Source organism: Capsella rubella, unplaced genomic scaffold (assembly GCF_000375325.1).
Source record: "Capsella rubella cultivar Monte Gargano unplaced genomic scaffold, Caprub1_0 scaffold_5, whole genome shotgun sequence".
NCBI classification, from domain to species: Eukaryota; Viridiplantae; Streptophyta; class Magnoliopsida; order Brassicales; family Brassicaceae; genus Capsella; species Capsella rubella.
Window position 1 is genome coordinate 12,744,640 of NW_006238919.1, and position 24,889 is coordinate 12,769,528.

A 24,889-nucleotide genomic window follows, 5' to 3' on the forward strand; every position below is an offset into this window, starting at 1 on the left:
TTTACAAGAAAAAGCCGGAGACCCAAAAACGGTTACGTTTTTGCCCTGGGAAATTACGGACTGTAACGATTTCATATTGGGCTTTATATTGGACCTTATCTGCTTTATATTGGGCCTTATCTGGGTTTAAATTTCCTGGGATTTTTTTCTTTTTTTGTTCTTCTTCTTCGTCTTCTTCAATTTTTCTTTCATTTCAAACTCGTAAGCTTCTTGCATTTTCCTCTTAGACCATTGATTGTTGTCGTACTCGTTTCCGTTCTATTGTAGAAACTTTTACCCTAGCTTAGTCTAGATCTGGTTGAAACCTTAATTTCCAGGAAGATGTGGAGTTTCATGTTGTTCTTGTAAAACTTGGAGTCCTTTGTAAGGATTTGAAGCTGGGTTCCTCGAAAAAACCATTCCTTCTGCTCTTACTCTAGCTACTTCTCTCAATTTTTCTTCTTTAGCTTCCCTGACTTAGTGCTACCAATAAATTCTTTGCATTTGAGGAAAGTTGGGAATTTAGGGTTTTTGGGTGTGTGCGTGTGAAAACAATGGAAGCACTTGTTGTTGATGCTGGCTCTAAACTTCTCAAAGCAGGAGCAGCAATTCCAGACCAGTCTCCTGCCATGATAATTCCATCTCAAATGAAACGAATGGTTGAGGATGGGTCTTCTTCAGCTGATAACCCCACCACTGGGTTTGAAGATGTCACTCTTGATCCTATTGAAAGGGGTTTAGTTAGAGATTGGGATGCTATGGAGGATCTGTTGCGTTATGTAGTCTACACTGGACTTGGATGGGAAGAGGGAAACGAAGGCAATATACTCTTCACAGATCCACTATGTACTCCTAAGGTTCGTATCTCAACTTCCTCCCTTGTTATTAGTTTAAAGGTTTAGAATTTAGAATTCTTGTGAAGTATCTTTTCAATTTCGATAATCCTGTTCCGTTGGATGATTTAAAATGATCCATTTTGTTCTTATAGTACCACATTTTAGATAGCAAAATGTTAGTTTTTTCTGAACGTTTCGACCTAATTTGGTGCTGGAAATGTTTGTTTGTGGACAGGCTATTAGGGAACAATTGGTACAGTTGATGTTTGAGACATTCAATGTCTCTGGTTTTTATGCATCAGAGCAAGCAGTGCTGTCCCTTTATGCTGTTGGACGCATCTCCGGTTGCACTGTTGATATTGGTCATGGGAAGATAGGTATACTAGCTTGGTTGACCTTTGTGATAATATGATCTGACTCGTTGTTGTGTCTTCTCATGTTGTCATAATTCTCTGTGTTATGTGACTTTTATGTTTCATGAGATTTTGTTTCCCTTCACTAACCTTTATCCAGGCTCTAAAACGTTTTGTAAAACCAAATACTTTTTGTCCTGTAAGTTGCAGTAGGTTGGAGGTTCCTTGTGTATGTGGCTGGGCATTATTAAGATGATGTTGTGTCTGGTGTTTTTAACTTTGTGATTGATACCACTCTTGTCGTTAACTCTTGTACAATGTCCCTCAGATATTGCCCCAGTTCTTGAAGGTGCTGTACAACACATTGCCTCGAAACGGTTTGAGCTAGGCGGAACCGAACTTACAAAATTATTTGCCCAAGAGCTTGGAAAATCCAACCCGACAATGAATCTCAACATGTCTGACATTGAAAAACTGAAGGAGCAGTATGCAAACTGTGTTGAAGATGAAATTGCTTATGAGAAAACTCAAAGCTGTGAAATCGAGCAGCATACTCTTCCTGATGGACAGGTTTGTGTGACTACATTTTTTAGATTCTACATCTTGTGTACCTTATACGTATAGATAACAAAACCATGGCCTTATTAGGTGATAAGCATTGGGCGAGAGAGATACTCTGTTGGTGAAGCTCTGTTTCAGCCGTCGATATTGGGACTGGAGGAACACGGAATCGTTGAGCAGCTGGTCCGCATTATCTCCACAGTTTCATCTGAGAACCATAGGCAGCTCTTGGAGAATACTGTACTCTGCGGTGGAACAACCTCCATGACAGGTGATAACAATACTTGATACACTTGTGTTCTGATATCTTGTGGGTTGGAAAGCTAAATTGTTTTGTTGGAATGGTCATTGGCAGGATTCGAAAGTAGATTTCAGAAAGAAGCAAACTTGTGCTCATCTGCTATTAGACCAACACTGGTGAAACCGCCGGAATATATGCCGGAGAATTTGGGGATGTATTCGGCCTGGGTTGGAGGAGCCATACTAGCTAAAGTGGTGTTTCCGCAGAATCAGCATGTTACTAAAGCCGATTATGACGAGACTGGACCATCGGTGGTTCACCGGAAATGTTTCTAGAATGCAAAGACAAGACCATCGGTAGTTGTTGTAGCTGAGGATTTTTTATTTTACTTTTGTTGTGATTTGAAGATTTGGACCAAATTTAGTAGTAAAACACTTTCAAATACAATATCATTCTAATGAATCAGCATGTTAGCCGATTATTAAGAGACCGGACCATCGGTGGTTCACCGCACCCAACTTTGGTAGTTGTTCTAGCTGAGGATTTTTTAGTTGTGTTTTATTTTAATTTCGTAGGTTTTACCAATTTGTAGGAGGAATAAAGAAGAAGAAAAACCGTATAAATTTGGAAACTAATTTTTGTAAATGGTTTTTAAAATTTCTAGGGTTCTTTACCCGTACGTCAATTGGTCCTTATGGTATATTGCCAATATTGGTATATACGCTTCAAGTATTGACATATTGGTTAAAGAATTAAGCGAAAAAAAAAAAGAGGATATGTATGGTAAGTAATTACCGTGAAAATGTTAAAATTTTGTTATTTTACTTATAATAATAATAATAATAAAAAAACAAATTTCCATTTTGGTCCAAAAACAGATTAAGAAACTATAACCGGCATAGGTAAAAAGGCAGGTCCTTAGATTTTTCAACTCAGAGCGATATTGCGTACGCATCCGTTAGGTTTGTCTACGAGGATCCTCAAACTGATAGAGAAACCCTAATTTATGTTGTAGAAGCAGTCATCCGTAGATTTGCTAGGAATCTTATTAGCATACTCTGTTTCTTTACATTAGGAATAAAATCTTATGGGATTTGGGTAAAAGTTTTGAAGTTTGATTGGTTTTGATTTTTGCATATGTGATCATCAGAGTGCGTTTCTTCATCGCCGGTTACTATGTTGGTAAATTGGTTCGCTGGGAAACACATCAAGAAGATCAATGATCTTCAAAAAGCAATAGATCAACTACGCGAGGTATGATTCTTTGTTTCATACATGTATTCTATTTAGAAAACTGTATCTTTTCTTTTTGAGCCAACTATTGCTGTAAGACATTGTTTGACTGTTAACTCTGAAACGACAAAACTTAACTTGTCAAAGTGCATTAGACTTTTCTTTTTTTTTTTGGTAAAAAAGTGCATTAGACTTGTGTTGCTATAAGTATGTTGCTGTATTCTTCTTTCTCATAATATTGTATGTATGCTCCCATATCATTCAACTCAGTGGCTTGATTTCAATACGAAAAATGAGAAATATTGCCTGGAGGATGTTGCCATACACTCTTATTACCTGGAGGAGGCTTTCAGACACACTCGGGATGCAAGAGCACTTGGGTTTGAGGACTGTTGCCATAATGAGTCGTATGGTCAGTATGGTAAAATCTTTTTTTCACTTTCTGTAACCATCCAGGTCTATTTATATGTTTGATTTTGACTCTGCCCGTTTCCATGTAGGGCTTTTATCACTTTTGGAATGCAAAAAGTCATCCGCAGAAATGGCTGAGTACTATGGGAATACTCGTCGGTCTGTCCTAAGGAAGGTGAGGTTTTTTCTTATTCAGTTTTCTAAAGTATTTTATCAGTTTCCCTTACGTTGAAGGGATTATCTCAGCTTTTTGTCTATCACCCATTTTGTGCAACAGTTGGTTTTGCTAGAATATCGCAAAAAGAAAGAGATTGAAGCTCTCACCACCGCCCAAAAGATTAGAAGGCTTTTTTGTTTCCTCTGTTAATTTTTATGTTGCTCTCGTATCTCTCTCTCTATCTATCTAGCTCATAATGTTATTCCCTAAAATTATGAATACGAATGGTTCGTTGGTTAATGAACAAATTTCCTAGAATCTACGCATGTATGCCAACTTAGTTATGAACCAGTTGTGTTGATTCTTTTTCTCTGATAATTTATAAACATGGGAAAGCATTGACCTATATACAAACACCCGAACCAGTAAGATGATGATACTCCCGCCCGCGCGCTTTCCTTTGTTGGTAAAAAGACTAAACCTTAATGCTATGATGACACTTCAGTGTGTTTGCGAGAGTTATAATACTTTTACGTCTTTACAAGGATACTGATTTGGACCAAGTTAAGTAGTAACTTTCAAATACAGTACTATATTTACTAATAGGTGTTTTGTTGCTCTAGTGTCTTCTGAACAACTTTTGAATTTTAAATAATAAATGAATTTGGTTGACAAACGCAAACGTTTTATACACATAACCAGTACCACAACAGCAAATCATAATCCCGGTGCACCAGACGCAACCGTTAGCCGTTTTACAAATATTACGAATTCACCGTGGGAACAGACACAAATGTGTTTTGTCAATTTTCTCATCAAACAAAGTTTCTGATTTGAAAAATTTCCAGAAAATAGCAGTAAATCGGGTACATTTTGAAGCAGCTTTCTAAAGGGGAGGTTTAGCGAAAACCGGCTCGAACCTCTTCAAACGAGTACTCAACTGCAACGGCTTCTTCCTCCATTCTCTTCTCCACCGCAGGAGTGAACGGCGTTGTTGCCTCCATCATTGCGACTGAAGCTCCCGGAGTTGTTGGTACAGCTCTTTTGTTTTCTTCGTTGGTTTTAGGTGTCAAGATTCTCTCCTCTAAAGATGATGGTTTTGTTGTGTAAGTGTCCCTGTGACCCTCTGGGGAATTCAAGATGTTGGAAGTAACAGGTGAAAGAGGTTTCCTAAGCATTGGAGATCTCCCTTTGCTCGTCACAGTTTTTCCTGAAACAGAGACGTTCTTTGACCTGAGACGACCTGGAAGCTCTGAGTTTCTCCGTCCTACACATTTGACACAAATTCTCTTTAGTTACTCTCTTTCTTGGTCTATGTAAACCAAAAAATCTTGTCTGAATTATTATGCACCTGAAGGAGCTGGAAGAGTCGAATCTCTTCTACCAGTAGTGTTCTGGTCATAGTAGCTGCTCTGAGTTTTTGCCTTCTCAGGCTTCAAACGTTGATTAAGCATGGCACCACCAAGTGAGAGTTTTCTGTTCATGGCAGCATTTACTGGCGTTCTCAATGGCTTCTTTCCGCTCTTATTTGGGCTTGGTTTAGACCCGTAAAGGGCTTCTTGTTCTGTTATGAGTTGTCCATGGAGTTTCTTCAGATCCTGAAATGAAAAGTAACAATGTCAAAGTTGCTAATGATGCTTTTGGTTCAGCTGCTAAGAATTTGCTACTAGTAAAAACAAGTTTTCCTTACTCTTTGTCTCTGTTTTTCATGCTCTTTCTCTTCCCATAGAGTCTTGTACTGATCAAGCATCGTTAAAACTCGGACCTGAACAATTCAAAGGAGCGTGCTTTTGACATTTTGTGTATAAAATGCTGACTTGATAAGTGAGAAGCATAGAGTCATTAATCAGTAAAGATACTTACACCATCATATAAGAAGTCATTTCCTCTTTCATCCTCCCAAGCAGTGACTTTGGCAGTCAAAGCCTCCACCATCCCTGCATCAACAGCCCCAGAGAGTTATGGACAAAATATCATAAAATTCACTTTCTAAGTAACCAAAGTATGGATTGAGGGTTTTTGTTATATAATATAAAAAGCAAGAATGTTACCCGGAAGTTTATTGACAAGTACACGGGCTTTTTCTGCACGCTTCAATGTAAGATGTGCTCCTCTTCCAGCGTTGTACCTGTTATCATCCTGAGAAGCCAACAATGTGAGGACTAAAAAACAGATTGAAGCAGAGATATAGATTGATATTAAATTTCTAACCCGATTGTACTCTTCCAGCCAAGACTCTTCTTCACATACTGACATCCATTTCTCCACTTTTTCAAGAATCTCCTTCCTGCTTGAAGCTTCCTCTTTGACCTTTGCAATCTCGGAATCAATTTGATCTAACAACTGCTCAGGATCCTTGAAACCTAAAAGATGAGGGGAATCACGTTATTATTAGCATGTGCATATTGTTTACTACCAGTATAATAAGCATAACTTCAAACAAATAAGCTTTTCCTAATAATGGTTTACCAGATTCTATAGCTTCAACTGAAAAGTTTTCCGATTTGAGAACTTCGGTGGCCATGTGCATCTTCCTTGATATTTCCTCAAGCTCAAGCTTCTTTCTTAGTATCACCTCTTTGATCTTAGTTATTTTGAGCTTGCTAAGCCTAGTGACTTCATCCTCCACCTGTAATATCAACCGACATTATAAAAACCATGGTCTCTAGTCTGCTGTAAACGGATAGATTAATAATACAGGGAGGAAATTAAAAAAGGTATTTTCTGGTTGCACTCACGCGTTTGATGGAAGCAACAGAAAGTATGTTAGCCTCAGTTATTTCAGGCTCAGACAAAGCGATGCTGCAGGTGACATTGTGAAATATATTTTGCTCTTCGGCAGGCGTGTCCAGCAGATTCCATAGCTCCAACAGGGAGACTGCAAGATCTTGAACCTGAAAATTAAATGATACGAGTCAGAAACCATAAGCACGCAGAAAAATTTACAAAAAGAGCTCAAAGACTTCTCTAACCTTCTGCATTCTCTGTAACTTGACCTCTCGTAAATTCAAAATCATCATATCCAATTTATCAAGAGTACTTCTGCTCACATCCCTGGTGTTAGAATCAACCAGAGAGGAATGAATCCCTCTTAGCATGTCCTTGAAATCTTCACCAAGCACCGAGCACAATGAGGTAAGCGTATTCTGCAAACGTTCTACCTCTTCCAATCTTTTGCTCTGCAATTTGAAAAGAATCAATGTTAACATAAAGAAAAACAGGAGCATAGTAGAATCTTGTGTGTCCCATATATCAAGAAATCTTAAAGGAAAACCAACCTTTTCGTTCTGGAGTTCAGCCAATTGCCTACGCAATTCCTCCAACTTCTGAAGTGAAAGATCAGTCTCTTCTGCAGCAAACTTGTTCAGATCATCTGTAGGATTTCCAAGTTGAGATGACAACTTGAGTAACTGTTCAATGACTTCGTTAAACCGATTCATTCTCTCAGCTTTCATTTTGCGCAGTCCCTCCAATTGAACATTAACATTCTCAAGCTCTTCCTTCAAGTTTTCTCCCAATCTGCTGTTAGACTGTAAAGAAAACAAGACACCAAGAAGAAGGGAATAAAAAACATGACTACTTGCCATAACTCAAGCAGACAAACAAACAAACAAAAAGTGATCAAAACTTAAAATCTTGAAAACACTTACATGAGTCTCTTGTCCACCCATAGAAGAGCCAATGGCTGCAATTTCCGCTCTTCCAAGAGCGATTTCTTTAAGCAAATTGGCTTTACAGCGACTAGCCTCTTCAACTTTTCGCTTGTAAACGGAGAGACACTCCTTCTCGATATCAGCCAAAGCAGCATCTTTTTCATCCTCCGTCTCTCCCATCTCATTCCATATTTCCTGATATTCAAAATTGGTAAAAATCTAACATTAAATACCGGAAAAAGAAACGAATATGTTAAAAATCCTTCAGGGAAAAAAACCTGCAGTTGACGAAGTAACAATCCACATGTCGTCTCGATTCGAGAAAACTGCTCTGTTGAATTCCGCATCATGATGATTAGAACACGCTAAATCCTTCTCTCTAAACCTTAAGACAAAAAATCCCCAATTATGTAACATCACCAATTAGGAAATCTCGTAACTCCGATTCTCGATCACAACAGAAACCAGATAATTCGGAAACAAATACAGAACTTTTCTCTGTTTCCACCACAGAATTGAAATCACAAAAAATCAAGAAAAGAGCCTACCTGGATCTAAACAAGAAGAAGTTGTGAAGTGAAGAGGATGATCAAAAGAAGGAGAGAGCAAAATTAGGGTTTATAAGTGCTGAGAGTAACGGATGTAAAAGTTAAAATTTGAACAAGGAGCGGGAGGAGGGTCCGTTACGATCCGAGGCTCACGATTTTGGTTGACGTGGAATCATCTGACCCGTTGGTTTGAACCCTCTTTCCGTTTTTGCCTTTTTTCCTTTTTTCTTTAACGGATCAGATTTCGTGAGCGAGCAATAAAGCCTTCGAATTTTGAAATAGGGATATGTTCGGATTTTTTGAAATATAATTGGCTCCAATTTTGATCCTAAATTTAATTAAAAATGGTAAACGATTATAAGATTATTTTCGAAAAGCACACTGAATTGACGACTGTGTTATTTTGGAAGTTGCTTTGTTGAAGTCTATCAAATCGATAAATTTGATATAGTAAATTTCTAGTTATATACACACGACTTGGAATGAGATTAATCTGTATAATTTCTTATTCCTATATTATGTTTTGTGTATGCCTTTTATATGTTGTTTCTTGCTCGATCAGCGAATACCGCCGCAAATTATACCTTTTTAAAGTTTCTTCCGACATTAACTAACTAAAAGAAATTCTACGATATAAACATCCTTCAACGGATTAGTATTTTTTTTTTTCAAAGAGGGTTTTGATTAGTATTCATTGTTAACTTGCACAGTATACTAATAATGTTAATTGTATGAGTTTTACAGAAGCATTCCAGCATAACAAATCTCCGACAGAGTTTGGATAAAATGTTTTACAACTTTATTAGATGGAGAGACTAGAGAATGTGGGTTTCTAAGAGCAACTACAACAGGGGCTTTAAACCTGGGTTCTCTTTGTTTTTAACAAAAAAAAAATCAATTAATGACATAACTAGAGAGAACCGGCTCTCAATAGAGAGGCTTTTGGTGGGTGAAGAGTCGATGACGTGGCGCTCTGTGAGTGGCCGAAGTGTATAATATATAAAAAAAAAAAAACCCAATCGCCAATTTTTCCTTCTCTTTCGCGACTCGTTTCTCTCTTCTCTCTCTTTCTGGGCGATATGAAAACCAAAAAATCGAAAGGTTGGATCCGTTGATATCTAATGCTTCCACGGCGGAGAATGGTCTGATTTAGAAGAGTGGTGAAGGAGAAACAAGCGTCATCAACGAATCTCCATCGACGGTGGGTTTCCGGCGAATCGACAGAAGTTGGGATTCTTAATCGGTGAGATTTTTGACCAATTCCGGGAGCTTCTTTCAACAAATCGGTATGTACATCTAATAATTGGTTATTTTATAGCATGGATTGATTAATTGGATTGTATGAAATGAAGAAATTGTTAATTTTTGTGTCAAAATTATGATTATAACGTTAATGGGACATGTTTGTTTGTAGAAGTTTAGGTTTTGGGGATTTAAAGTTTAGGTTGCGGATTTAAAGTTTTAGGATGATTCTGAATTTTAACAAAGTTTTAGGATGATTCTTTGACGCCATGTTTTGCTTCTGATGATTCTGAATTTTAGAGAGACAACTCTCTATATTCTTCTTGTTTTGCCTATATATATTTATATATAGGATGAGTCTGCATTCGTATGGTACTCTTGAGAATTGTTCCTGGACAATGCACGGTGAGTTTTTTTTTCCTGCGATATGCATGTATGTCCACAAATAAGTACAGTTCCTTGATTCTAAGTTAAGAGTCTGAAGTATGTTTCTATCCCCATTTCAACTATAAGCTACTTTGTAAGATGGTCTCATGTTGTACCGGCGTCATTTCATATTACCATGCTTCTTTCCTCGAATTGTTCTTTATTTCATCTTAGACTCAATTGCTAAAGTTTGTTTCTTAATTTCTGGTCTTGGCTCATGTTGATTATTTGCTGTCATTTCTTTCTCTGCCTTTTAGGATCAAACTGGGTTGTGATTAGCTCTTGTTTCTGGACCGACGAAGCAGTTTGGTGAAGCTCCTTGGTGTGCCAATGGTTGATGATGATAAATCATCAAAGTCAAAGAAATCTTCATCTCTAACCATAAAGACAAGGTGTCTCTCCGCTCTAAGTAATACATGATGAGATGACTTTGGTCTCTGTTCTATTTCCTGCCATTTGTTTCTTACGTTCATTTACCTCGGTTTAAAGCATTCACCGAGATGAAATTAATCTATCTGCATTGTAACCAAACAGAACCATATTGATTGTACATCTTGTTTCAAACAGAACCTCTTCTTCTTGTTTTACACTAAGACACATCACTTCTTTTGACACAACACTTCTTCTTGTTTTAGAAAGACACAAGCAACACTTCTTCTTGTTTTTATGAATCAAATATTCACTTGCATCAGATGATTTTGGGAAGAGCCCCATGAGGAGTTCTACCATTGGAGGACACAAAAATAAAATTTTGATTTGAATTTCTTCCCAACAAAAATAACAAAATTTACTAAAAAAATAATGGGAAGAGACTCTCATGGGTCTCTACCATTGAGGATGGTCTAAATCTGTCACGAAAATTTATATGCGCTTATAATTTGTAATCGTTCTAACGTCTGCCCTAAAGCTAAAATTTGTTTAAAATTGAATTTTTGTGTAATGCTTAAAACATTTATGAAAATATCTTGTACCAAAGACAGAAATGGAGAATAAACAACATTTTTCAAGTTAATATATGTTTATCCAAACTCTGTCGGATCAAGGATGTTAACCGATTTGACATTTTATAAAGACCATCGGTTGTGAAACGTGAAGAGTTTGTTTACACATCATATAACTATTCAATCACCTTTTTCTATTTTATTTTTGTGAGCAAACGCTGGTATATGTTTATAAAATCGTCATCTAGGCGTTTATGTAGCCAAAACCACCCCAACGCATTGTTTTTGGTCAAATTAGTACAAACCAAATTGTTTTATGATGATTGGAATTTGGAAGTCGATAGAAAAAAGAGCCTGTCTGAAAGAAAATATTAAAAAAAAAAAACCAAACTAAAAAGTAAAAATACAATGTGGAGAGAGAGAGAGAGAGAGAGAGAATGAAAGAAGAGAATGCCCCTCGGACTTATCAGTATTGTCAGACCAAGCCTGAGAGCTTCTTAGTGTTATTAATAATTGAAAATAAAATTGATTAAAACAAAACACACTCTGGAAAATTACTCAAAACTCCTTCTTCTTCTTCTTCTCTGTCCGTCTCTCTTCATCGTCGCGTCGTCTTCTTCTTCTCCATCTCGTCTCTTTCTCTCTCGCTCTCTGCGCTACTAGTTCGTTTTCCTGATGAATTCTCACAAAACCGAAGAAGTTCTGTTCCACCACCATCATGATCTTGGTCCGACGGCGGACTTAATCGTTCAATCACAACCCTCTGTTCTCCACGACCACCACAATTCCGAAGTCGATCCCGATTTTTCTCTCCCGGAATTCGTCCTCTTCCGTTCTTCTCCTTCCGGAGATTCTCCCGGTCACTCCTCCGACGAACACGACGATGCGTCTCATCCCTACGCCGGAGCCCCCAAAATCGATGCTTCCTCAAATTCTAGGGTTTCGAGTGGAGGAAGGGATGAGTTTTTTATCAGCCCCGATCCTCATATCTCATCTCAGTTCTACACATTCAACTCAGATTCGCACTCCCTCATGATTCGCTGCCTCCGCGAGGGGCGTCTCGCTACTCCGGCGGAGATCCGCCTCGCCACTCCTAGGTCTGTCCTCAAGTCATGGCGCTGCGTTTGGAAAGACCGAAACGAGGAAACGGCTTACCTCACTGCCTGGAAACGGATCCAGGATAAGCTGACCTCGCGCCTGGATCCAGCCACCGGTAATGAATTTCTTTGCTTCAAGAATAATTCTCAGCAATTCGTCTCTCACATTAACCAGTGGCAAGATATAGTCATGGGCTTTCACGGTGATGGTGATTTGAAACACCTAGGCCCCAAAGAAACGATTGAAAGGATTAAACAAGTTTGGACCGTCGGTGCTAAGCTCTATGGCATTCCCGAGAGCTTTATCAGGGTTTGTGTAGCGGCATGTCCTATTTGCAATGCTGAGTCTGGTTCTGGTTCGAGGAACAAACGCCGTCGGTTTGAGTATACAGAGTCTTTTGATGTCCCTGCCAAGGATGTTCCCGATAGGTTGCAGCAACTGGCTGCCAAGCACAAGGTTGTGCTCTGTATTAGGCAGAAGTATATTAGGTATAAGCCATTTATGGCTGAGGTGAAGGATTATGCTTGTCATAGAGCTGGAGAGCCTGCCTCAATTAAGAAGGCTAGGATTTTGAAGAGGGAGCCTTATCAGTCAAAGAAATGCGGCTGTGGTTTTAGGATTAGAGCTATTGTGCCCATTGCTAACTACAGTGAAAAGACCAAAACTTTTGTATATCAGGAAGAAGGGACTGCTGTTTTTAAGCTATACGCTGTCCATTCAGGGCATGAGCCGGGCGCAACGGATGGAAATGCGAGGATCATGCATCGGGTCGTTGGTCATAAGGGGTTTTTGATGGATCAAGAGACCGTCTATGGAGTGCAAGAAGAATTGGAAACCGAAGGGATCAGTGGCGATATGCGTTTTGCTGTCTTGCATCAGGTGCAGGAACTTAGGAGTGAACTTGGCACTCTAGAAGGAAAGATTGGGAAGTTTCCACAAGAGATGTTAAATTCGGTGTCCAGCGAGTTGTTTGAGATGCTCAACAAGATCAGGAATTTCCGCGATGAGAGTGTTCTTGGGGATGAGAGTGTAATCGGCGATGAGAGTGCTAAGGAAACAACGGGCTTGCTTCCGGACAAGTCACACTCAGATGAAATACTTGTTGGAGATAACGATCTAGCACATTGGAGTGACCATCATCACGAGCATTTATATGGAGATGGGAAGGATGCAGAGCTTATTGAAGACGAAGAGGACAGTTTTGGGAGAAGCCTTGATGATGTTGTTCCTTGGGAACAGATAAGCCCACCCTCGGGTTGTGGAAGTCAAAAGGATATCTTGTCTGAGACATGCAAGCCTGAGAAATGGTTGAAGTGCAATGATTTTGATGAGAAGAGCATTCTGAATAGTCAAGATTCTAAATTAACAAAACCGATGAGTCATGATGGAGCTAGTATAGAATCAGATATAGGTTTAGCTGGTATACAAGTCGATAGCTTCTATCAAGAAAACTCCAAGTGGTATGATTCTCCCTGTGGTTTGGATTCAAACACAGACGGTGAAGACAATGGATTCAGACATGGGGAGATTTTGTAGAAGCACGGTAAGGTTCTTCATTATAACCAAGTTCTAACTATTTTATCTCACACATCTCGTTATGCATATCCTTCCCCACATCATAACTGGGAATCAGGTTGTATATTTGATGTTTTCTATAACAAGGTTTGAGGGATTTTTTGTTTTTGCCGTCTGTTGTAGGAGTTTCCTTGTTGTGTGGCTATGTAAATTGAAACCCAGATTGTTTCTCTGCATATATATAACATTGTTAATTTATTCAACTAAGATCTCTCCTTTGACTATTGTAAAGTGATCATCTTTTGCGCCCAAATCATTTGAATGTATATGTATCTTTTGGTTTCAGAGTTGACTTGGGAGTTGGGACAATCTTGTTCTGGATATATAGTAGGATAATTCTGGAATCTTTCTGTACAGGTTCAGTAGAACGCCAACATCGTCTTACGATTATATTTGTAATTGTGTTGCTACAACCTTGCTTGGACAGTTACAAACTTGAATATGTGTTTCTAGACTCAATGGAACTGGTTTGTCCAAGATTTTAAATTAATTAACCTTTTCTCTAATTAGCCATTGCTATCATATCTCTAAACTTTATGAATTTTGAATTGTAATTTGTAATATACAAATACGTACGGTTTTGTGCCGTTTTGGATATAAAAAAAAGTAGACCAGACCGGGAACAGGATACAAATTTCCCGGCAATCAACAACTCAGAGACGAAGTGAGGGAAAATGACGATAATAGTGTTTGAATTTCTCTCAAATTACAAAGTGGCCCATCAAGTCCACTGTCAACTGAAGAGTACTTCGGTCATGTAATTACGAAATTTTCATTTTCGATGGCAGAAAAATCAAACTGCGACGAAGCGATCTGAACTAATTGGGTAATCCGGAATAACAAGTCTAAAGTAAAATTCGAACATTCTCAAACGAGTCTACAAGTCTACATAATAAACTTGAATATTCTCAAACTATATAGACTAAAATTCGAACATTCTCAAACGAGTCTACAAGTCTACATAATAAACTTGAATATTCTCAAACTATATAGACTACAAGTCTTTACTACAATGTACAGCGTATAAACGACTAAACAATTGATTAGGACCGTCAACTATAAATAGTGAAGACGATCTATGTTAAAACACGTTCACTGAGCGATTGAAGGATAGTGATGATACGATCATTGTTAAATTGTGTTGCATTGCATGGTTTTCAGAGCCACATGCGCCCATTGAATAGGTCTCTCAGGAATAAAGACAAAACCTGAACTGGTGGAACGGATCGGTCGGGTAAGTGGGTGGGTGTGAGCAGATATGGATTGAAGGGATCACGCTCAAACGTCGTAGTTTCTAGGCAACTTCTCCTCTTCTTAAGCGGTCAAACACATAAGCGCGCGCACATACACACACAATCCAAATCCACTCACTCTTGACAAAAAGACAAGTGTCGTCCAAAATGTTCTTGAGGCCTGAGGGTGTTCATAAAAGAAGAATTACTAAAAATCACCTGGTTATATATTCAATTTTCTATATATTATCTTTTTTTTAAGCTCCACACGTATGTCAGAGTGCATTGAACGTATGGACTGACCTTTTAGCATTTGATAATTCCAACCCCATCCTTTTGTTTTTTTTTTGTCTTCCATGCGTTTTTGGTATCAATACTCTTAATTATACTACGTACTAGTTAGGGATTGACATTTCGATTCTACATACACACACATATATATATATAGGTCTGATTACTGACATGATTTTCACTGATAAAGCCTAAAGTCTAAATAATTTAGCCTAGAAGGGAGTAATGTAAATTAGTAGTAGTACTCCAGTGGTAAAAGGGATGGTAGAGTATATGATAACTACCGAGTAGTTTATATATCCCACAAGACACGGTCTGACTAAGGCCTTGAATGGAAGGGCAGATTAAAGGCAGATTAAAAGCAGATAATACACACAATGGGGGAACTGCTATTTTTCCTCCATTCACACAAAATTAATATAATGGCAGTTCAAAAAATAAAATATTATTAAAAAATAACTAGCAGATCAAAAAAAAGAAGGATATTTGTACTGCACTATGAACAGTAAAAAAGCTGGAGATTTGGAGTGTTTTTAAATGAACTGCTTTTTTTAATAAAATATTAATAAAACTTGATCTGCATTTAATATGCCATATCTGATTAATCTGTTTTTGTTCTGCTGGGTATATTTGAACTGATTGATCTGCTCTGCCGTATTTATTATCTCCATTCAAAGCCTAATTGTTGTTTGGGGTCCCTGAGATTCCCATTCCCCATGTCCCGCACATGCTCGCTTTTCACAGTTTTCACGCCCATTCATTTATCTTTCCTTTTTCCATAAACCTTCCCATCACGGTTAACGGTAATTCGTTGTTCTATCTTTCCAATAACGACGCCTCTTCATTCCTTTGTATTTTTGTTTCTTTGTTTTCTTTTATTATTATTTTCAGTTCGATTCTTTGTTTTCCTCTAAGACCATGATTAATGGGGGAGTCTTACTTGTTTCTTATATATTTTGTTGATTAAAATTAAATAATTAATAATGCTAAATGGTAAGAGACGTTCCTTGGTCAAGAGTTAATCTTAACCTTAAGAGGTGCACGTGTCAATTTCTTAGTGGTCGAAAAAAGAAAAGAAAAAAAAGTGGGGAAAAAGGTTCTTCTTCTCTCTCCCTTTCAGACAATCGCATGTCTCTCTGCTCAAAGCTGAACTTGTCCTCTTCTACTTCACATTCATCTCGCTTCTTCCACGTTATTATATACATAATAATATTATAATTGTAATTTTTATTCAATAACATTGTACATGATTAATATCACAGAAATTCTTATTCACCGATTTATTATTTTATCATTTTCTCAAGGATGATTAAAATTCAAAAGTTAAAATCTTTTTTTAGAAAATTAAGCAATTTATTATTCTCAATTTCTCATATATATTTAAAATTTTTAAATATGCAATAATTAATAAGTTTTATAAAATTACAAATTTTAGTTCATTTCATTTGAATAATTTGTTTTTCTAAGAACCTCAAGTTAAGAGTCTACCATTAAAGATACATAAAAACTAAAATCAAAAATCTAACTCTTAACTTTAAACTTTTCAATTTTATTACTAAATTATTCTTAAGAGAAAAGCTTAAGAGCTCATCAATAATCATGCTCTAACGTCACACTTCAAAAGACCCAAAAATAGTGGAACCCATATGGCCATATATATATACACGCTCTTGTATTATTGCTTAAAACCTAACCCAATCATCCTGCTGAATTTTTTTACCTTAAGCCAAATAAACCTCCAAATCACAAAACCCTTATCTCCCCTTCGTGTATGATCACTCTGTTTCACTTCCACTTTTCATCGATCTCTCCTTCCCAAGCCCTATATATATAGACATAAACAACTCTACCTTTGATTCATTTTTCTTTTCAACGGATCACCAAATCAACAGTATACTCATGGATGAAGTCTCTCGTTCTCATCCACCGCATTTACTGTCAAGAGATCTTCATCACTATCACCATCAAAACGCTGTACTAAAACGCGACCGAGAAGAAGACCAGTTTGAACCCAACAACGACCACTCTAATTCATCCGGCAAAGACCAAACCACGACTCCCTCTGGACAAGAGAATACCAAGAAGAGAAGGCCACGTGGCAGACCCGCTGGTTCCAAGAACAAACCCAAAGCACCGATCGTAGTCACCCGAGACTCCGCAAACTCCCTTAGATGCCACGTCATGGAGATAACCAACGCCTGTGATGTGATGGAAAGCTTAGCCGTCTTTGCTAGACGCCGTCAGCGTGGCGTCTGCGTCTTCACCGGAAACGGCGCCGTTACAAACGTCAACGTTAGACAACCCGGCGGAGGCGTCGTTAGTTTACACGGACGGCTCGAGATTCTCTCTCTCTCGGGATCGTTTCTACCTCCACCAGCTCCATCAGCTGCGTCTGGTCTAACGGTTTACTTAGCCGGTGGTCAAGGTCAAGTGGTCGGGGGCAGTGTCGTGGGACCGCTTGTGGCTTCTGGTCCAATTGTGATTATGGCAGCTTCATTTGGGAACGCAGCTTACGAGAGGCTGCCATTAGAGGATGAGGAAGAAACTGAAAGAGAAATAGATGGAAACGCGGCTAGAGCGGTTGGAACGCAAACGCAGAAAGAGTTAATGCATGATGCGGCGTCGTTTACACATTCGGATGTAGTCAACTCTGTTTCGTTGCCAGGTGAAGCTTACTGGGGACCGCAACGATCGTGTTTCCCCTAAGATTTATTTGGAAACTTTCGTCTTCTTCTTTTCTTTACTTTTTAATTTTCTAAAGATTTTTACTAGGTTTGGATTTTAATGTTTGCTGATCAATGCCTGGAAGTTTAATTAATGTTTGTTACAGATCAAGAATGTGTGTTGAGACGCAGTGGTCTGGTCCCGGATTGATCTTGATGGGCTTTTGCGTGTGTGCTGACTCGATGTTTAAGTGACATAGTTGCTTTCATGTGTGTTTTTCTTTGTTGCTGAATATAATTTTGACGAGGCAATCTTTTGATGTTTCGGATTTTATCTTTATTTACATATGCATCCTCTCACGTCAAAACTTTTTACACCCACATGAAAGCTACTGTATAAGAAGAAAACAAATGAGCATTCCAATGCTGGTATCATGACAATGGCAAAACTTGGAACAAGGTGATTGCATTGGCAGACACTTTTCTTATGACCTTTTTTTCCTTTAGATACTTGTGCGCAAACATTTGGCTTGTGTGTACACCCACGCACATAATTACTCCACACGACTCAAAATTGCTTTGACTGATGATGAGTCATCAGATCTCTTACTCTGAAAATAGATGATGAAATAACATAAGAGGTCGCGGAGACCAATGGAGGTGTATGGGCCGAATCTGTAAAGCATCTAAAGCCCAATTAAATAAAAAAGCCCTAAAGTGGCCTCCTTCGTTCATCATCATCTGTAGCAGTCAGGTAGGCTAAGTTCTTCTCTCCCGCCGCTTTTTTCCTCCTTACAAGACCTATTTGTACGTTTGCCGGAGTCTTGACGTCAGCATGCCCAGTCACCACTTCCGGAGCACAACCGATCTTTGCCTCGTCGATACATCGATTATCTACAGTGTGCCCACCATTATCATCTCTGCCTCCAACTGAATTTTTGTCATCTCTCTCGTTGTTCGAATTTGATTCCACTAGGGTTCGATTGGATTTAGGGTTTGAAATATGGCAGCCGGCTTGATCTCCATTGACTCTGCTCTCCATTTCCCTCGTTCACATCAACTCGATGGCTACAAGAGGTTACTCTCTCTTTCTTTTATATCTGTGACTCTTTGGAGTTCCTTTGTTATCTTTCCCTAATCTTATATTCTTATTGGGATCATAGTATCTGGAATTGGATTCGTTTCGATAGTTATCTGGTGTCACTGAAATCTTTTTATCAACTAATGATCGGGAACTGGAAGTGTCAAAGATGATTATAAACATAAGTAGTGAACTAATCTCGGAACAAAACAATTTTTGTTTTTTTTTTTATCTCTGAAAAGAATCAGTTTTTGTTGTTGTTGTTGTTGTGTGATGAAGAAGAAGGATTAGCTGGAGTAATGCTGTAGATGTTTAGAGTTCATAGTGTTTAGGAGACATATACTCTTAGTGGCCGAGTTATACATTACTCGCACTCTGTCTATCTTGCCTAAAGTTTGTGAATTTTCTGTGCTCTATTAGCTTATCACACAGAAGGTATGCGAAATGGGTCTCTCCAAAAGCAGCTGTTGTACCTAACTTCCATCTTCCAATGCGCAGTCTCGAGGATAAAAACAGGTCGATTTGACTTCTTCTTTCCCTTGTTATGTTTCCTCTTATTTTTGTTTCATGCTACAGCTTTCTCTTGTTTTTTTTTTTGGTTGCAGGACAAACACAGACGACATAAGGTCCCTTAGAGTGATCACAGCCATCAAGACACCATATCTACCTGATGGGAGATTCGACCTCGAAGCTTATGATGACTTAGTCAACACGCAGATAGAGAACGGTGCTGAAGGTGTGATTGTTGGTGGTACAACCGGTGAAGGCCAATTGATGAGCTGGGATGAACACATAATGCTTATTGGCCATACTGTAAATTGTTTTGGCGGAAGGATCAAAGTCATTGGAAACACCGGAAGCAACTCGACTAGGGAAGCTATACATGCCACTGAGCAAGGATTCGCTGTGGGCATGCACGCGGCACTGCACATAAACCCTTACTATGGGAAAACATCCATTGAGGGCATGACCGCACATTTTCAAACCGTTCTTCATATGGGACCAACGATTATCTACAATGTGCCAGGTCGAACAAGTCAGGATATACCTCCACAAGTTATCTTTAAACTCTCTCAGAACCCCAATATGGCTGGGGTTAAGGAATGCGTGGGTAATAACCGAGTTGAAGAGTATACTGAGAATGGAATTGTTGTTTGGAGTGGAAATGATGATCAGTGTCATGATTCTAGATGGGATCACGGGGCGACTGGAGTTATATCGGTTACCAGCAATCTAGTTCCGGGTTTGATGAGGAAGTTAATGTTTGAAGGTAGAAACTCAGGGTTGAACTCAAAGCTTCTGCCTTTAATAGATTGGGTATTCCAGGAACCAAATCCGATTGGTGTTAACACTGCATTGGCTCAGTTAGGTGTGGCGAGGCCAGTTTTTCGATTACCTTATGTGCCATTGCCTCTGTCCAAAAGGATTGAGTTTGTAAAACTGGTGAAGGAAATCGGAAGGGAGCATTTTGTAGGAGAGAGAGATGTTCAGGTGCTTGATGATGATGATTTCATCTTAATTGGTCGATATTAGACCGTCTTCCTTGAAAGTTGGCTCTGTTTATACTCCTCTATGATACACTCACAGAGTTGATCTGCTGGTCTGTTGCTTTTTAGTGATGAATATGATGGGTTTTGCTTACACTATCCTTCTCTTATCTTTGAATGATTCTTTTTCTTTTGTCTCTGCGTGTTTGGCTCCTTTATATTAACGGCATGATGAATTTGTGAGTTTGGTCCTCAAAATCGCTATCACGGATCGGTAACATCGATTGTCATGGGAAAAAGAAACGCATAAAAATGACCATGGATACATGTTTATTTATATCAAAACTTTGAATGAAAAATAAAAATCACCCATAGATCATTAGTTTGATTTTTATTTTACGAGAAGACATGTAATCAAGGAAACAAGATTCACGAAGAAGATAACAAGAGGAAGGAGGTGGAGAGAGGGGAGAGTTTTGGATGAAGCAGAGCGAACAGAGCATTGTTTTCTTGGTGGAGAAGGAGAGCTTTCTTTTTCAAAGCCTCGTTCTCTCGTATGATGCTTTGATTCTCTACGAGAAGCTTGAAGTTTCTCATCTCCATCTCCTTATTTTCCTCTCTCAGTACTCTTCTCCTTCTGCCTCCCAAGAACAGAAAAAAACATAGTAAACTATTATAGTTCAGAACGCTAAAAAAGAGACAATGTGTCTGAAGAAGCTTGATAAATACGGAAGACATGAAACTGAACCTGTTGAGATTGAGGATACGAATATGAATTTGTTTCTTAGATTTTCGTTTGCTATGGTGCGAAGCTGATCTCATCGTTAATGTCTGAGTGTCTGAGAATGGTGGCTCTGAAGATTTCAGACACATCTCATAGTTTTATTTCGCACAAGAACTGAGTAAGCATTATATAGTAGATGATCTACAAAGCTGTTGTGTCTTTTGAGATAGAGAGAAAGAGAAAGGGAGAGATGAAAAAAAGATAAGGCTTTTGAAGGTAATGATGGCAAAAGGAAACTCATGATTAAAGAGGGGCCAGGGATGCATGAGTTCAGGACGAAGATGATGAAGAAGAAGACCAAAACAGAACCTTCTCTCTCTCTCTCTCGGAGTCTCTATTTCTTGTTCTTGATTGAATACTTACTGTACTAATAGAGGAAAACTTAGTAGAAATAGTTGAGAGGTACATATACCAGATCAACCATAACAAATAGCAAATCATTCAATTTTGATACTAATTGATTACTTTAATTGTAATATTTCTATACAAAGTTACATTTCTCCATAGCACCTCTTGTTTTGAAAAAAAGGCTCAAAAGAAATTTCCTTTTAACTTACGACCAAACCCATTTGAAAGGTTCAAGTCTTGGATTTGCGGTTTGGCATCTCGTGATCAAACCCGGTTTCCCTCATAACTGGGGGTGGGTCTAATTTAAGGAAAAAACCTTAGTTCCGAAGAGACTTGTATATTTTGTTCCAATGTAAAAAATCTAAGCATGTGATATGAATAGTGAGAAATATATAATTGATCTAAGGACTAGGACCACTATAAAACTCTTACTCATTTCTTGTGTTGATATCTTGTTGAGATGCAACCAAATAGAAAGACAAAGAAAGAAAACAATAAAGAAGGGGTGAAGAAACTAATACTACAAAAGACTAAATTGCAAATTGTAGGAGCTAGTCAACATCCAGAATTATTATCATGCTTCAAAATGATCAAAGTAGTTATGATTCCACACCTATATTCTTTACTATTTCTAGCCATTCCTTAGAGTAGGGCATTGTCTACTAGAGATGAAGGTTGCTCTTCATGTCAGAATATATTTTATAAAAAAAATAAGCACAGAAGAAGGATCATAAATGGAAAAAGATTTACCATAGGTTGTGTGAAATTTCTGGAGTTGCTACAATGATGAGTTCTTGAAGCATAAATAAGAGTGGTCCATATAAAACACAACCACGCCCCTTCTCTGCTGCAAGATGGTACCATATGTGAATCCCCCTAGCTATAGCGTAGCACTCTCATGCTATTAGCTAATTACCATTCAAATTTTGTTTAATCATTTTGCTTAGATAGTCAACCCCCAATAAAACATTAAAGATGTTATCAGAAGGAGACGATGAGATCTTTTGGAGTCAGCTAGACCTTTAGTTTTAAAAAATCAGCATGGTGAGGTTCGTTGTAAGATATTATCTTTCGTCTTCTTATGTTTCACCACCGTCGACACCATTTGTGCTCTCTAGTTAGTTCCCTCGGACGAGAGAAAAAAAAGGCGGGGACTTTTTTGAAGCCTTAACCTTGTAGAATGAGTGTGTCGTCTTAACAGATTTAAACGACAGGCTGTGTCGGTGATGTGGGATGGTTGGAAACATAAGCCCATTGGGCTCTTGAAATATATAATAAATGGGCTACCTTATAGAAGGCATATACATATTAGACTTTAGAGTGTCTGATCCGGTTCTTGGTTCAGTTAAATCAAACCTGAGTTTTTTTTTTTAATGAAAATTAGAAAGAACATGGACCCGAAGAGGCTCTTCACTTTGCTCACCACGTGGAAATATCACAAGTTCAAGTTCCGACGGTTCAATGAATTGTGCAATTTGTAAATGAAAAACACGAAAAATCACGCATAAAGTTACAACGTTGCAAAAAAACCACGAACTGAAATGCTACTAGTTAATTAGAAGATCTCTCAACAACAGTATTACAAAACTAATAACACACCAAAACAAAACAAAAAACAATCATCAAATATCTAAAATTAACTAAAAAGATTAACTTAAACACTTATCCCAGTCTTAACAAACAGAACCACGTAAATAAATAAAGGGACTCGTCTATAGCTAAAAAGAAGAGAGTGGCACTCTCGGTAATTAAAGAGTGTTTTATAACAAGAGAGATGTGGCGGCAAGAGCGACGACCAATGCGGTGAACAACGCAGGAGCGTTCACGTGAAACGCCTCGTTTTTCGCATTACTGTCCTCTGAACTTGTCGGCGAGTCTGACGGAGCTCCTTCCGGCGAAGTTTCGTCCTCCGGAGGTGCCGGCGGAGAAGCTGCCGCTGGAGTAGGTGCTTCAGCTGGAGACGGTGACTTAGCTGGAGACGGTGTCGGTGCAGTCACCGGCTCCGGTGCCGGCGCCGGAGATGGAGATGGAGATGGAGATTTTCCGAATAGCTCAGTGGGGAGTAGTACATTATCCACCGTGAAGATCACGACAGGTGTCTCATCGATCACCGTGTCAGCGAGTCGCGACGGAGCAACGCCGGTGTGAAGGATAACCTCGTCGCCAGAAGTGGACGTCGTTAAATCGTACTTACCGGCGCCGTTAGTGGCTAACGTGGAGATAGCGTCTTTGTTAGTCTTTAGTGAACCTTTAGGTTTGTACTCAGCGAGGGCGTGGTAGTCTAGGAGCGAGACCACCTCAGCTTGCGTGAGCTTCGTCAGATCTGGTACACCTTTCGCTCTAAAAGCTTCATCGGACGGTGCAAAGACCGTCAAGCCTTTTTCAATGGTTGATACGTATGTTTTGAGTACGCCACTCGAGACGAGCAAACTCGCGAAGGTTTTACAACCGGCTTTCTCGAGAAGTCCGGTGATGTTGCTGAGTCCGCCGGAAGAAGGAGCAGGTGCGGTTAAGATTCCGGGAGCGATGATCGGAGCGTTGATTTCGAGAACGGAGATGTTGTAAGGGATTTGTTTAACGGATTTGGTGTAGGATGAATCGAGCTTGGATCCAGGAGCGGCGGAGCCAAATCCGACTTTGCCTCCTTTGAGATCGGTGACGTTGACGAACCCTAGGTTTCCGGGAGCATTTCCGGTGGTTTGATAAAGCGTGGTGGTGAGAGTTGTGCCTTGAGAGAGCTGGTGGAGTTTCAAAGGATCGTAGTAGTCGAGGAGGACGAGGAGGCTGAGAGCGTTTTTGACGACGGAGAGTGGATGTTTTCCGGCGAGGGAAGACATTGCGCCATTCTTGAGGACGAGGACGGTGATGGTAGTTCGGCTGTTGATTTCGTCGGCGAGTTTTGTTTGGGAAAGGTAGCTGTTGAAGGAGGAATAGTCCGGCGTATCGGAGAGGATTTGAGTGATGTTATGGCCGGAGACGGTGGAAGCGACGGCTAGGAGAGACAAAGCGAGTGCCAGGAGAGAGAAAGCTCGTAATGTCCCCATTGGAATTTGGACGGTTGAACTGTGGAGTAGAGGAGAAAGTGAGAGAGATGATCAAACGAAGGATTTATTAAAGAAGAGGTTAACAATTTAACCATGGTTATACATTATTTGAAGGTTTCAAACTATGGTTAATTTGAGAACACGTGCTTACCTATTGCTATAAAAGGCCTGAAATTTCGAAAAGGGTTTAATGTCTTTTTTTCTCTATGGTTCGTTCGTCTTCCAAAAGCAACCGTTATAACATTTTCATTTGACGTTATTCCCTATGATTTGGTAATGATTTAATGGTTAAGACTTAAGTAAGACTCTAAGACTTATATCAAGACAAAGTTATTAAACTTGGTCAACTAGCTAACTACTACATTAATTAGTGTTTTTTCCTTTTAAGATTTATTGATCCACACTATAGGCAATGTGGTTTTTAGTTTTTTTACATTGCTGCTCATCAGATTTGTAAATGCATTGAGATCAAAAGGATTCAGATATTTGCAATCTATGTATATTGTTAGTGTTAGTAGTAAACTCATAATTAAGTGTCGGTATCAATTTTAAATACTTGGTCAATAATAGTTGGTATCATCTTTTATAAATGGAAAGAAGGTTCTTATTTTCCGACAAAGCACTTATATATAAATTATATTTATTTCATAACAAAACGACAATCCAAATATTATTTTAATACGTGTAAAAAAAATCTCTAAAAGT

At 38.8% G+C, this 24,889-nt stretch overlaps 8 protein-coding genes and 1 long non-coding RNA gene across 10 annotated transcripts; 6 read left to right on the forward strand and 3 right to left on the reverse strand.

Annotated features, from left to right (window-relative positions):
• The first annotated feature begins 183 nt into the window (after nt 1–183).
• LOC17887005 (actin-related protein 7) lies at nt 184–2,455 on the forward strand. Its single transcript, XM_006291297.2, has 5 exons — nt 184–836; nt 1,051–1,192; nt 1,497–1,738; nt 1,817–2,000; nt 2,085–2,455. The coding sequence occupies exons 1-5, from the start codon at nt 534–536 to the stop codon at nt 2,303–2,305; spliced, it is 1,092 nt and encodes a 363-aa protein (XP_006291359.1). The 5' UTR covers nt 184–533; the 3' UTR covers nt 2,306–2,455.
• A 452-nt stretch (nt 2,456–2,907) lies between these two features.
• On the forward strand, nt 2,908–4,083 carry LOC17886748. The gene is made up of 5 exons (XM_023783457.1): nt 2,908–2,932; nt 3,121–3,224; nt 3,474–3,615; nt 3,704–3,789; nt 3,892–4,083. Exons 2-5 carry the CDS (start codon nt 3,147–3,149, stop codon nt 3,979–3,981), a joined length of 396 nt encoding a protein of 131 aa, XP_023639225.1. The 5' UTR covers nt 2,908–2,932; nt 3,121–3,146; the 3' UTR covers nt 3,982–4,083.
• A 405-nt stretch (nt 4,084–4,488) lies between these two features.
• LOC17885782 (65-kDa microtubule-associated protein 4) lies at nt 4,489–8,057 on the reverse strand. Of its 2 annotated transcripts, XM_023783513.1 has the most exons (13): nt 7,973–8,057; nt 7,703–7,809; nt 7,422–7,619; nt 7,050–7,301; nt 6,744–6,950; nt 6,510–6,665; nt 6,241–6,400; nt 5,983–6,134; nt 5,823–5,910; nt 5,635–5,708; nt 5,462–5,536; nt 5,123–5,369; nt 4,489–5,038 (listed from the first exon to the last, which is right to left on the reverse strand). In XM_023783513.1, exons 2-13 carry the CDS (start codon nt 7,772–7,774, stop codon nt 4,671–4,673), a joined length of 2,049 nt encoding a protein of 682 aa, XP_023639281.1. In that variant the 5' UTR covers nt 7,775–7,809; nt 7,973–8,057; the 3' UTR covers nt 4,489–4,670. The 2 variants fall into 2 exon arrangements, with proteins under 2 accessions (XP_023639281.1, XP_006290680.1); XM_006290618.2 differs by lacking the exon at nt 7,973–8,057 and having other exon boundaries at nt 7,703–7,954.
• Nucleotides 8,058–9,004: 947 nt separating this feature from the next.
• Nucleotides 9,005–10,235, forward strand: LOC111830673. Its single transcript, XR_002834004.1, has 2 exons — nt 9,005–9,258; nt 9,898–10,235. It is a non-coding gene; the product is annotated as an uncharacterized LOC111830673 (long non-coding RNA).
• An 809-nt stretch (nt 10,236–11,044) lies between these two features.
• On the forward strand, nt 11,045–13,760 carry LOC17884733. Its single transcript, XM_006290650.2, has 2 exons — nt 11,045–13,222; nt 13,541–13,760. Exon 1 carries the CDS (start codon nt 11,257–11,259, stop codon nt 13,213–13,215), a length of 1,959 nt encoding a protein of 652 aa, XP_006290712.1. The 5' UTR covers nt 11,045–11,256; the 3' UTR covers nt 13,216–13,222; nt 13,541–13,760.
• Nucleotides 13,761–16,561: 2,801 nt separating this feature from the next.
• On the forward strand, nt 16,562–17,742 carry LOC17885951 (AT-hook motif nuclear-localized protein 18). The gene has a single exon (XM_006292489.2). It carries the CDS (start codon nt 16,677–16,679, stop codon nt 17,481–17,483), a length of 807 nt encoding a protein of 268 aa, XP_006292551.1. The 5' UTR covers nt 16,562–16,676; the 3' UTR covers nt 17,484–17,742.
• A 462-nt stretch (nt 17,743–18,204) lies between these two features.
• On the forward strand, nt 18,205–20,164 carry LOC17886279 (4-hydroxy-tetrahydrodipicolinate synthase 1, chloroplastic). Its single transcript, XM_006290298.2, has 3 exons — nt 18,205–18,517; nt 18,942–19,037; nt 19,127–20,164. The coding sequence occupies exons 1-3, from the start codon at nt 18,444–18,446 to the stop codon at nt 20,052–20,054; spliced, it is 1,098 nt and encodes a 365-aa protein (XP_006290360.1). The 5' UTR covers nt 18,205–18,443; the 3' UTR covers nt 20,055–20,164.
• Nucleotides 20,165–20,362: 198 nt separating this feature from the next.
• On the reverse strand, nt 20,363–21,115 carry LOC17886552 (protein LITTLE ZIPPER 2). The gene is made up of 2 exons (XM_006292020.2): nt 20,757–21,115; nt 20,363–20,645 (listed from the first exon to the last, which is right to left on the reverse strand). The coding sequence occupies exons 1-2, from the start codon at nt 20,879–20,881 to the stop codon at nt 20,438–20,440; spliced, it is 333 nt and encodes a 110-aa protein (XP_006292082.1). The 5' UTR covers nt 20,882–21,115; the 3' UTR covers nt 20,363–20,437.
• Nucleotides 21,116–22,665: 1,550 nt separating this feature from the next.
• On the reverse strand, nt 22,666–24,312 carry LOC17885156 (fasciclin-like arabinogalactan protein 10). Its single transcript, XM_006292374.2, has one exon. It carries the CDS (start codon nt 24,182–24,184, stop codon nt 22,901–22,903), a length of 1,284 nt encoding a protein of 427 aa, XP_006292436.1. The 5' UTR covers nt 24,185–24,312; the 3' UTR covers nt 22,666–22,900.
• Between the last annotated feature and the right edge of the window lie 577 nt (nt 24,313–24,889).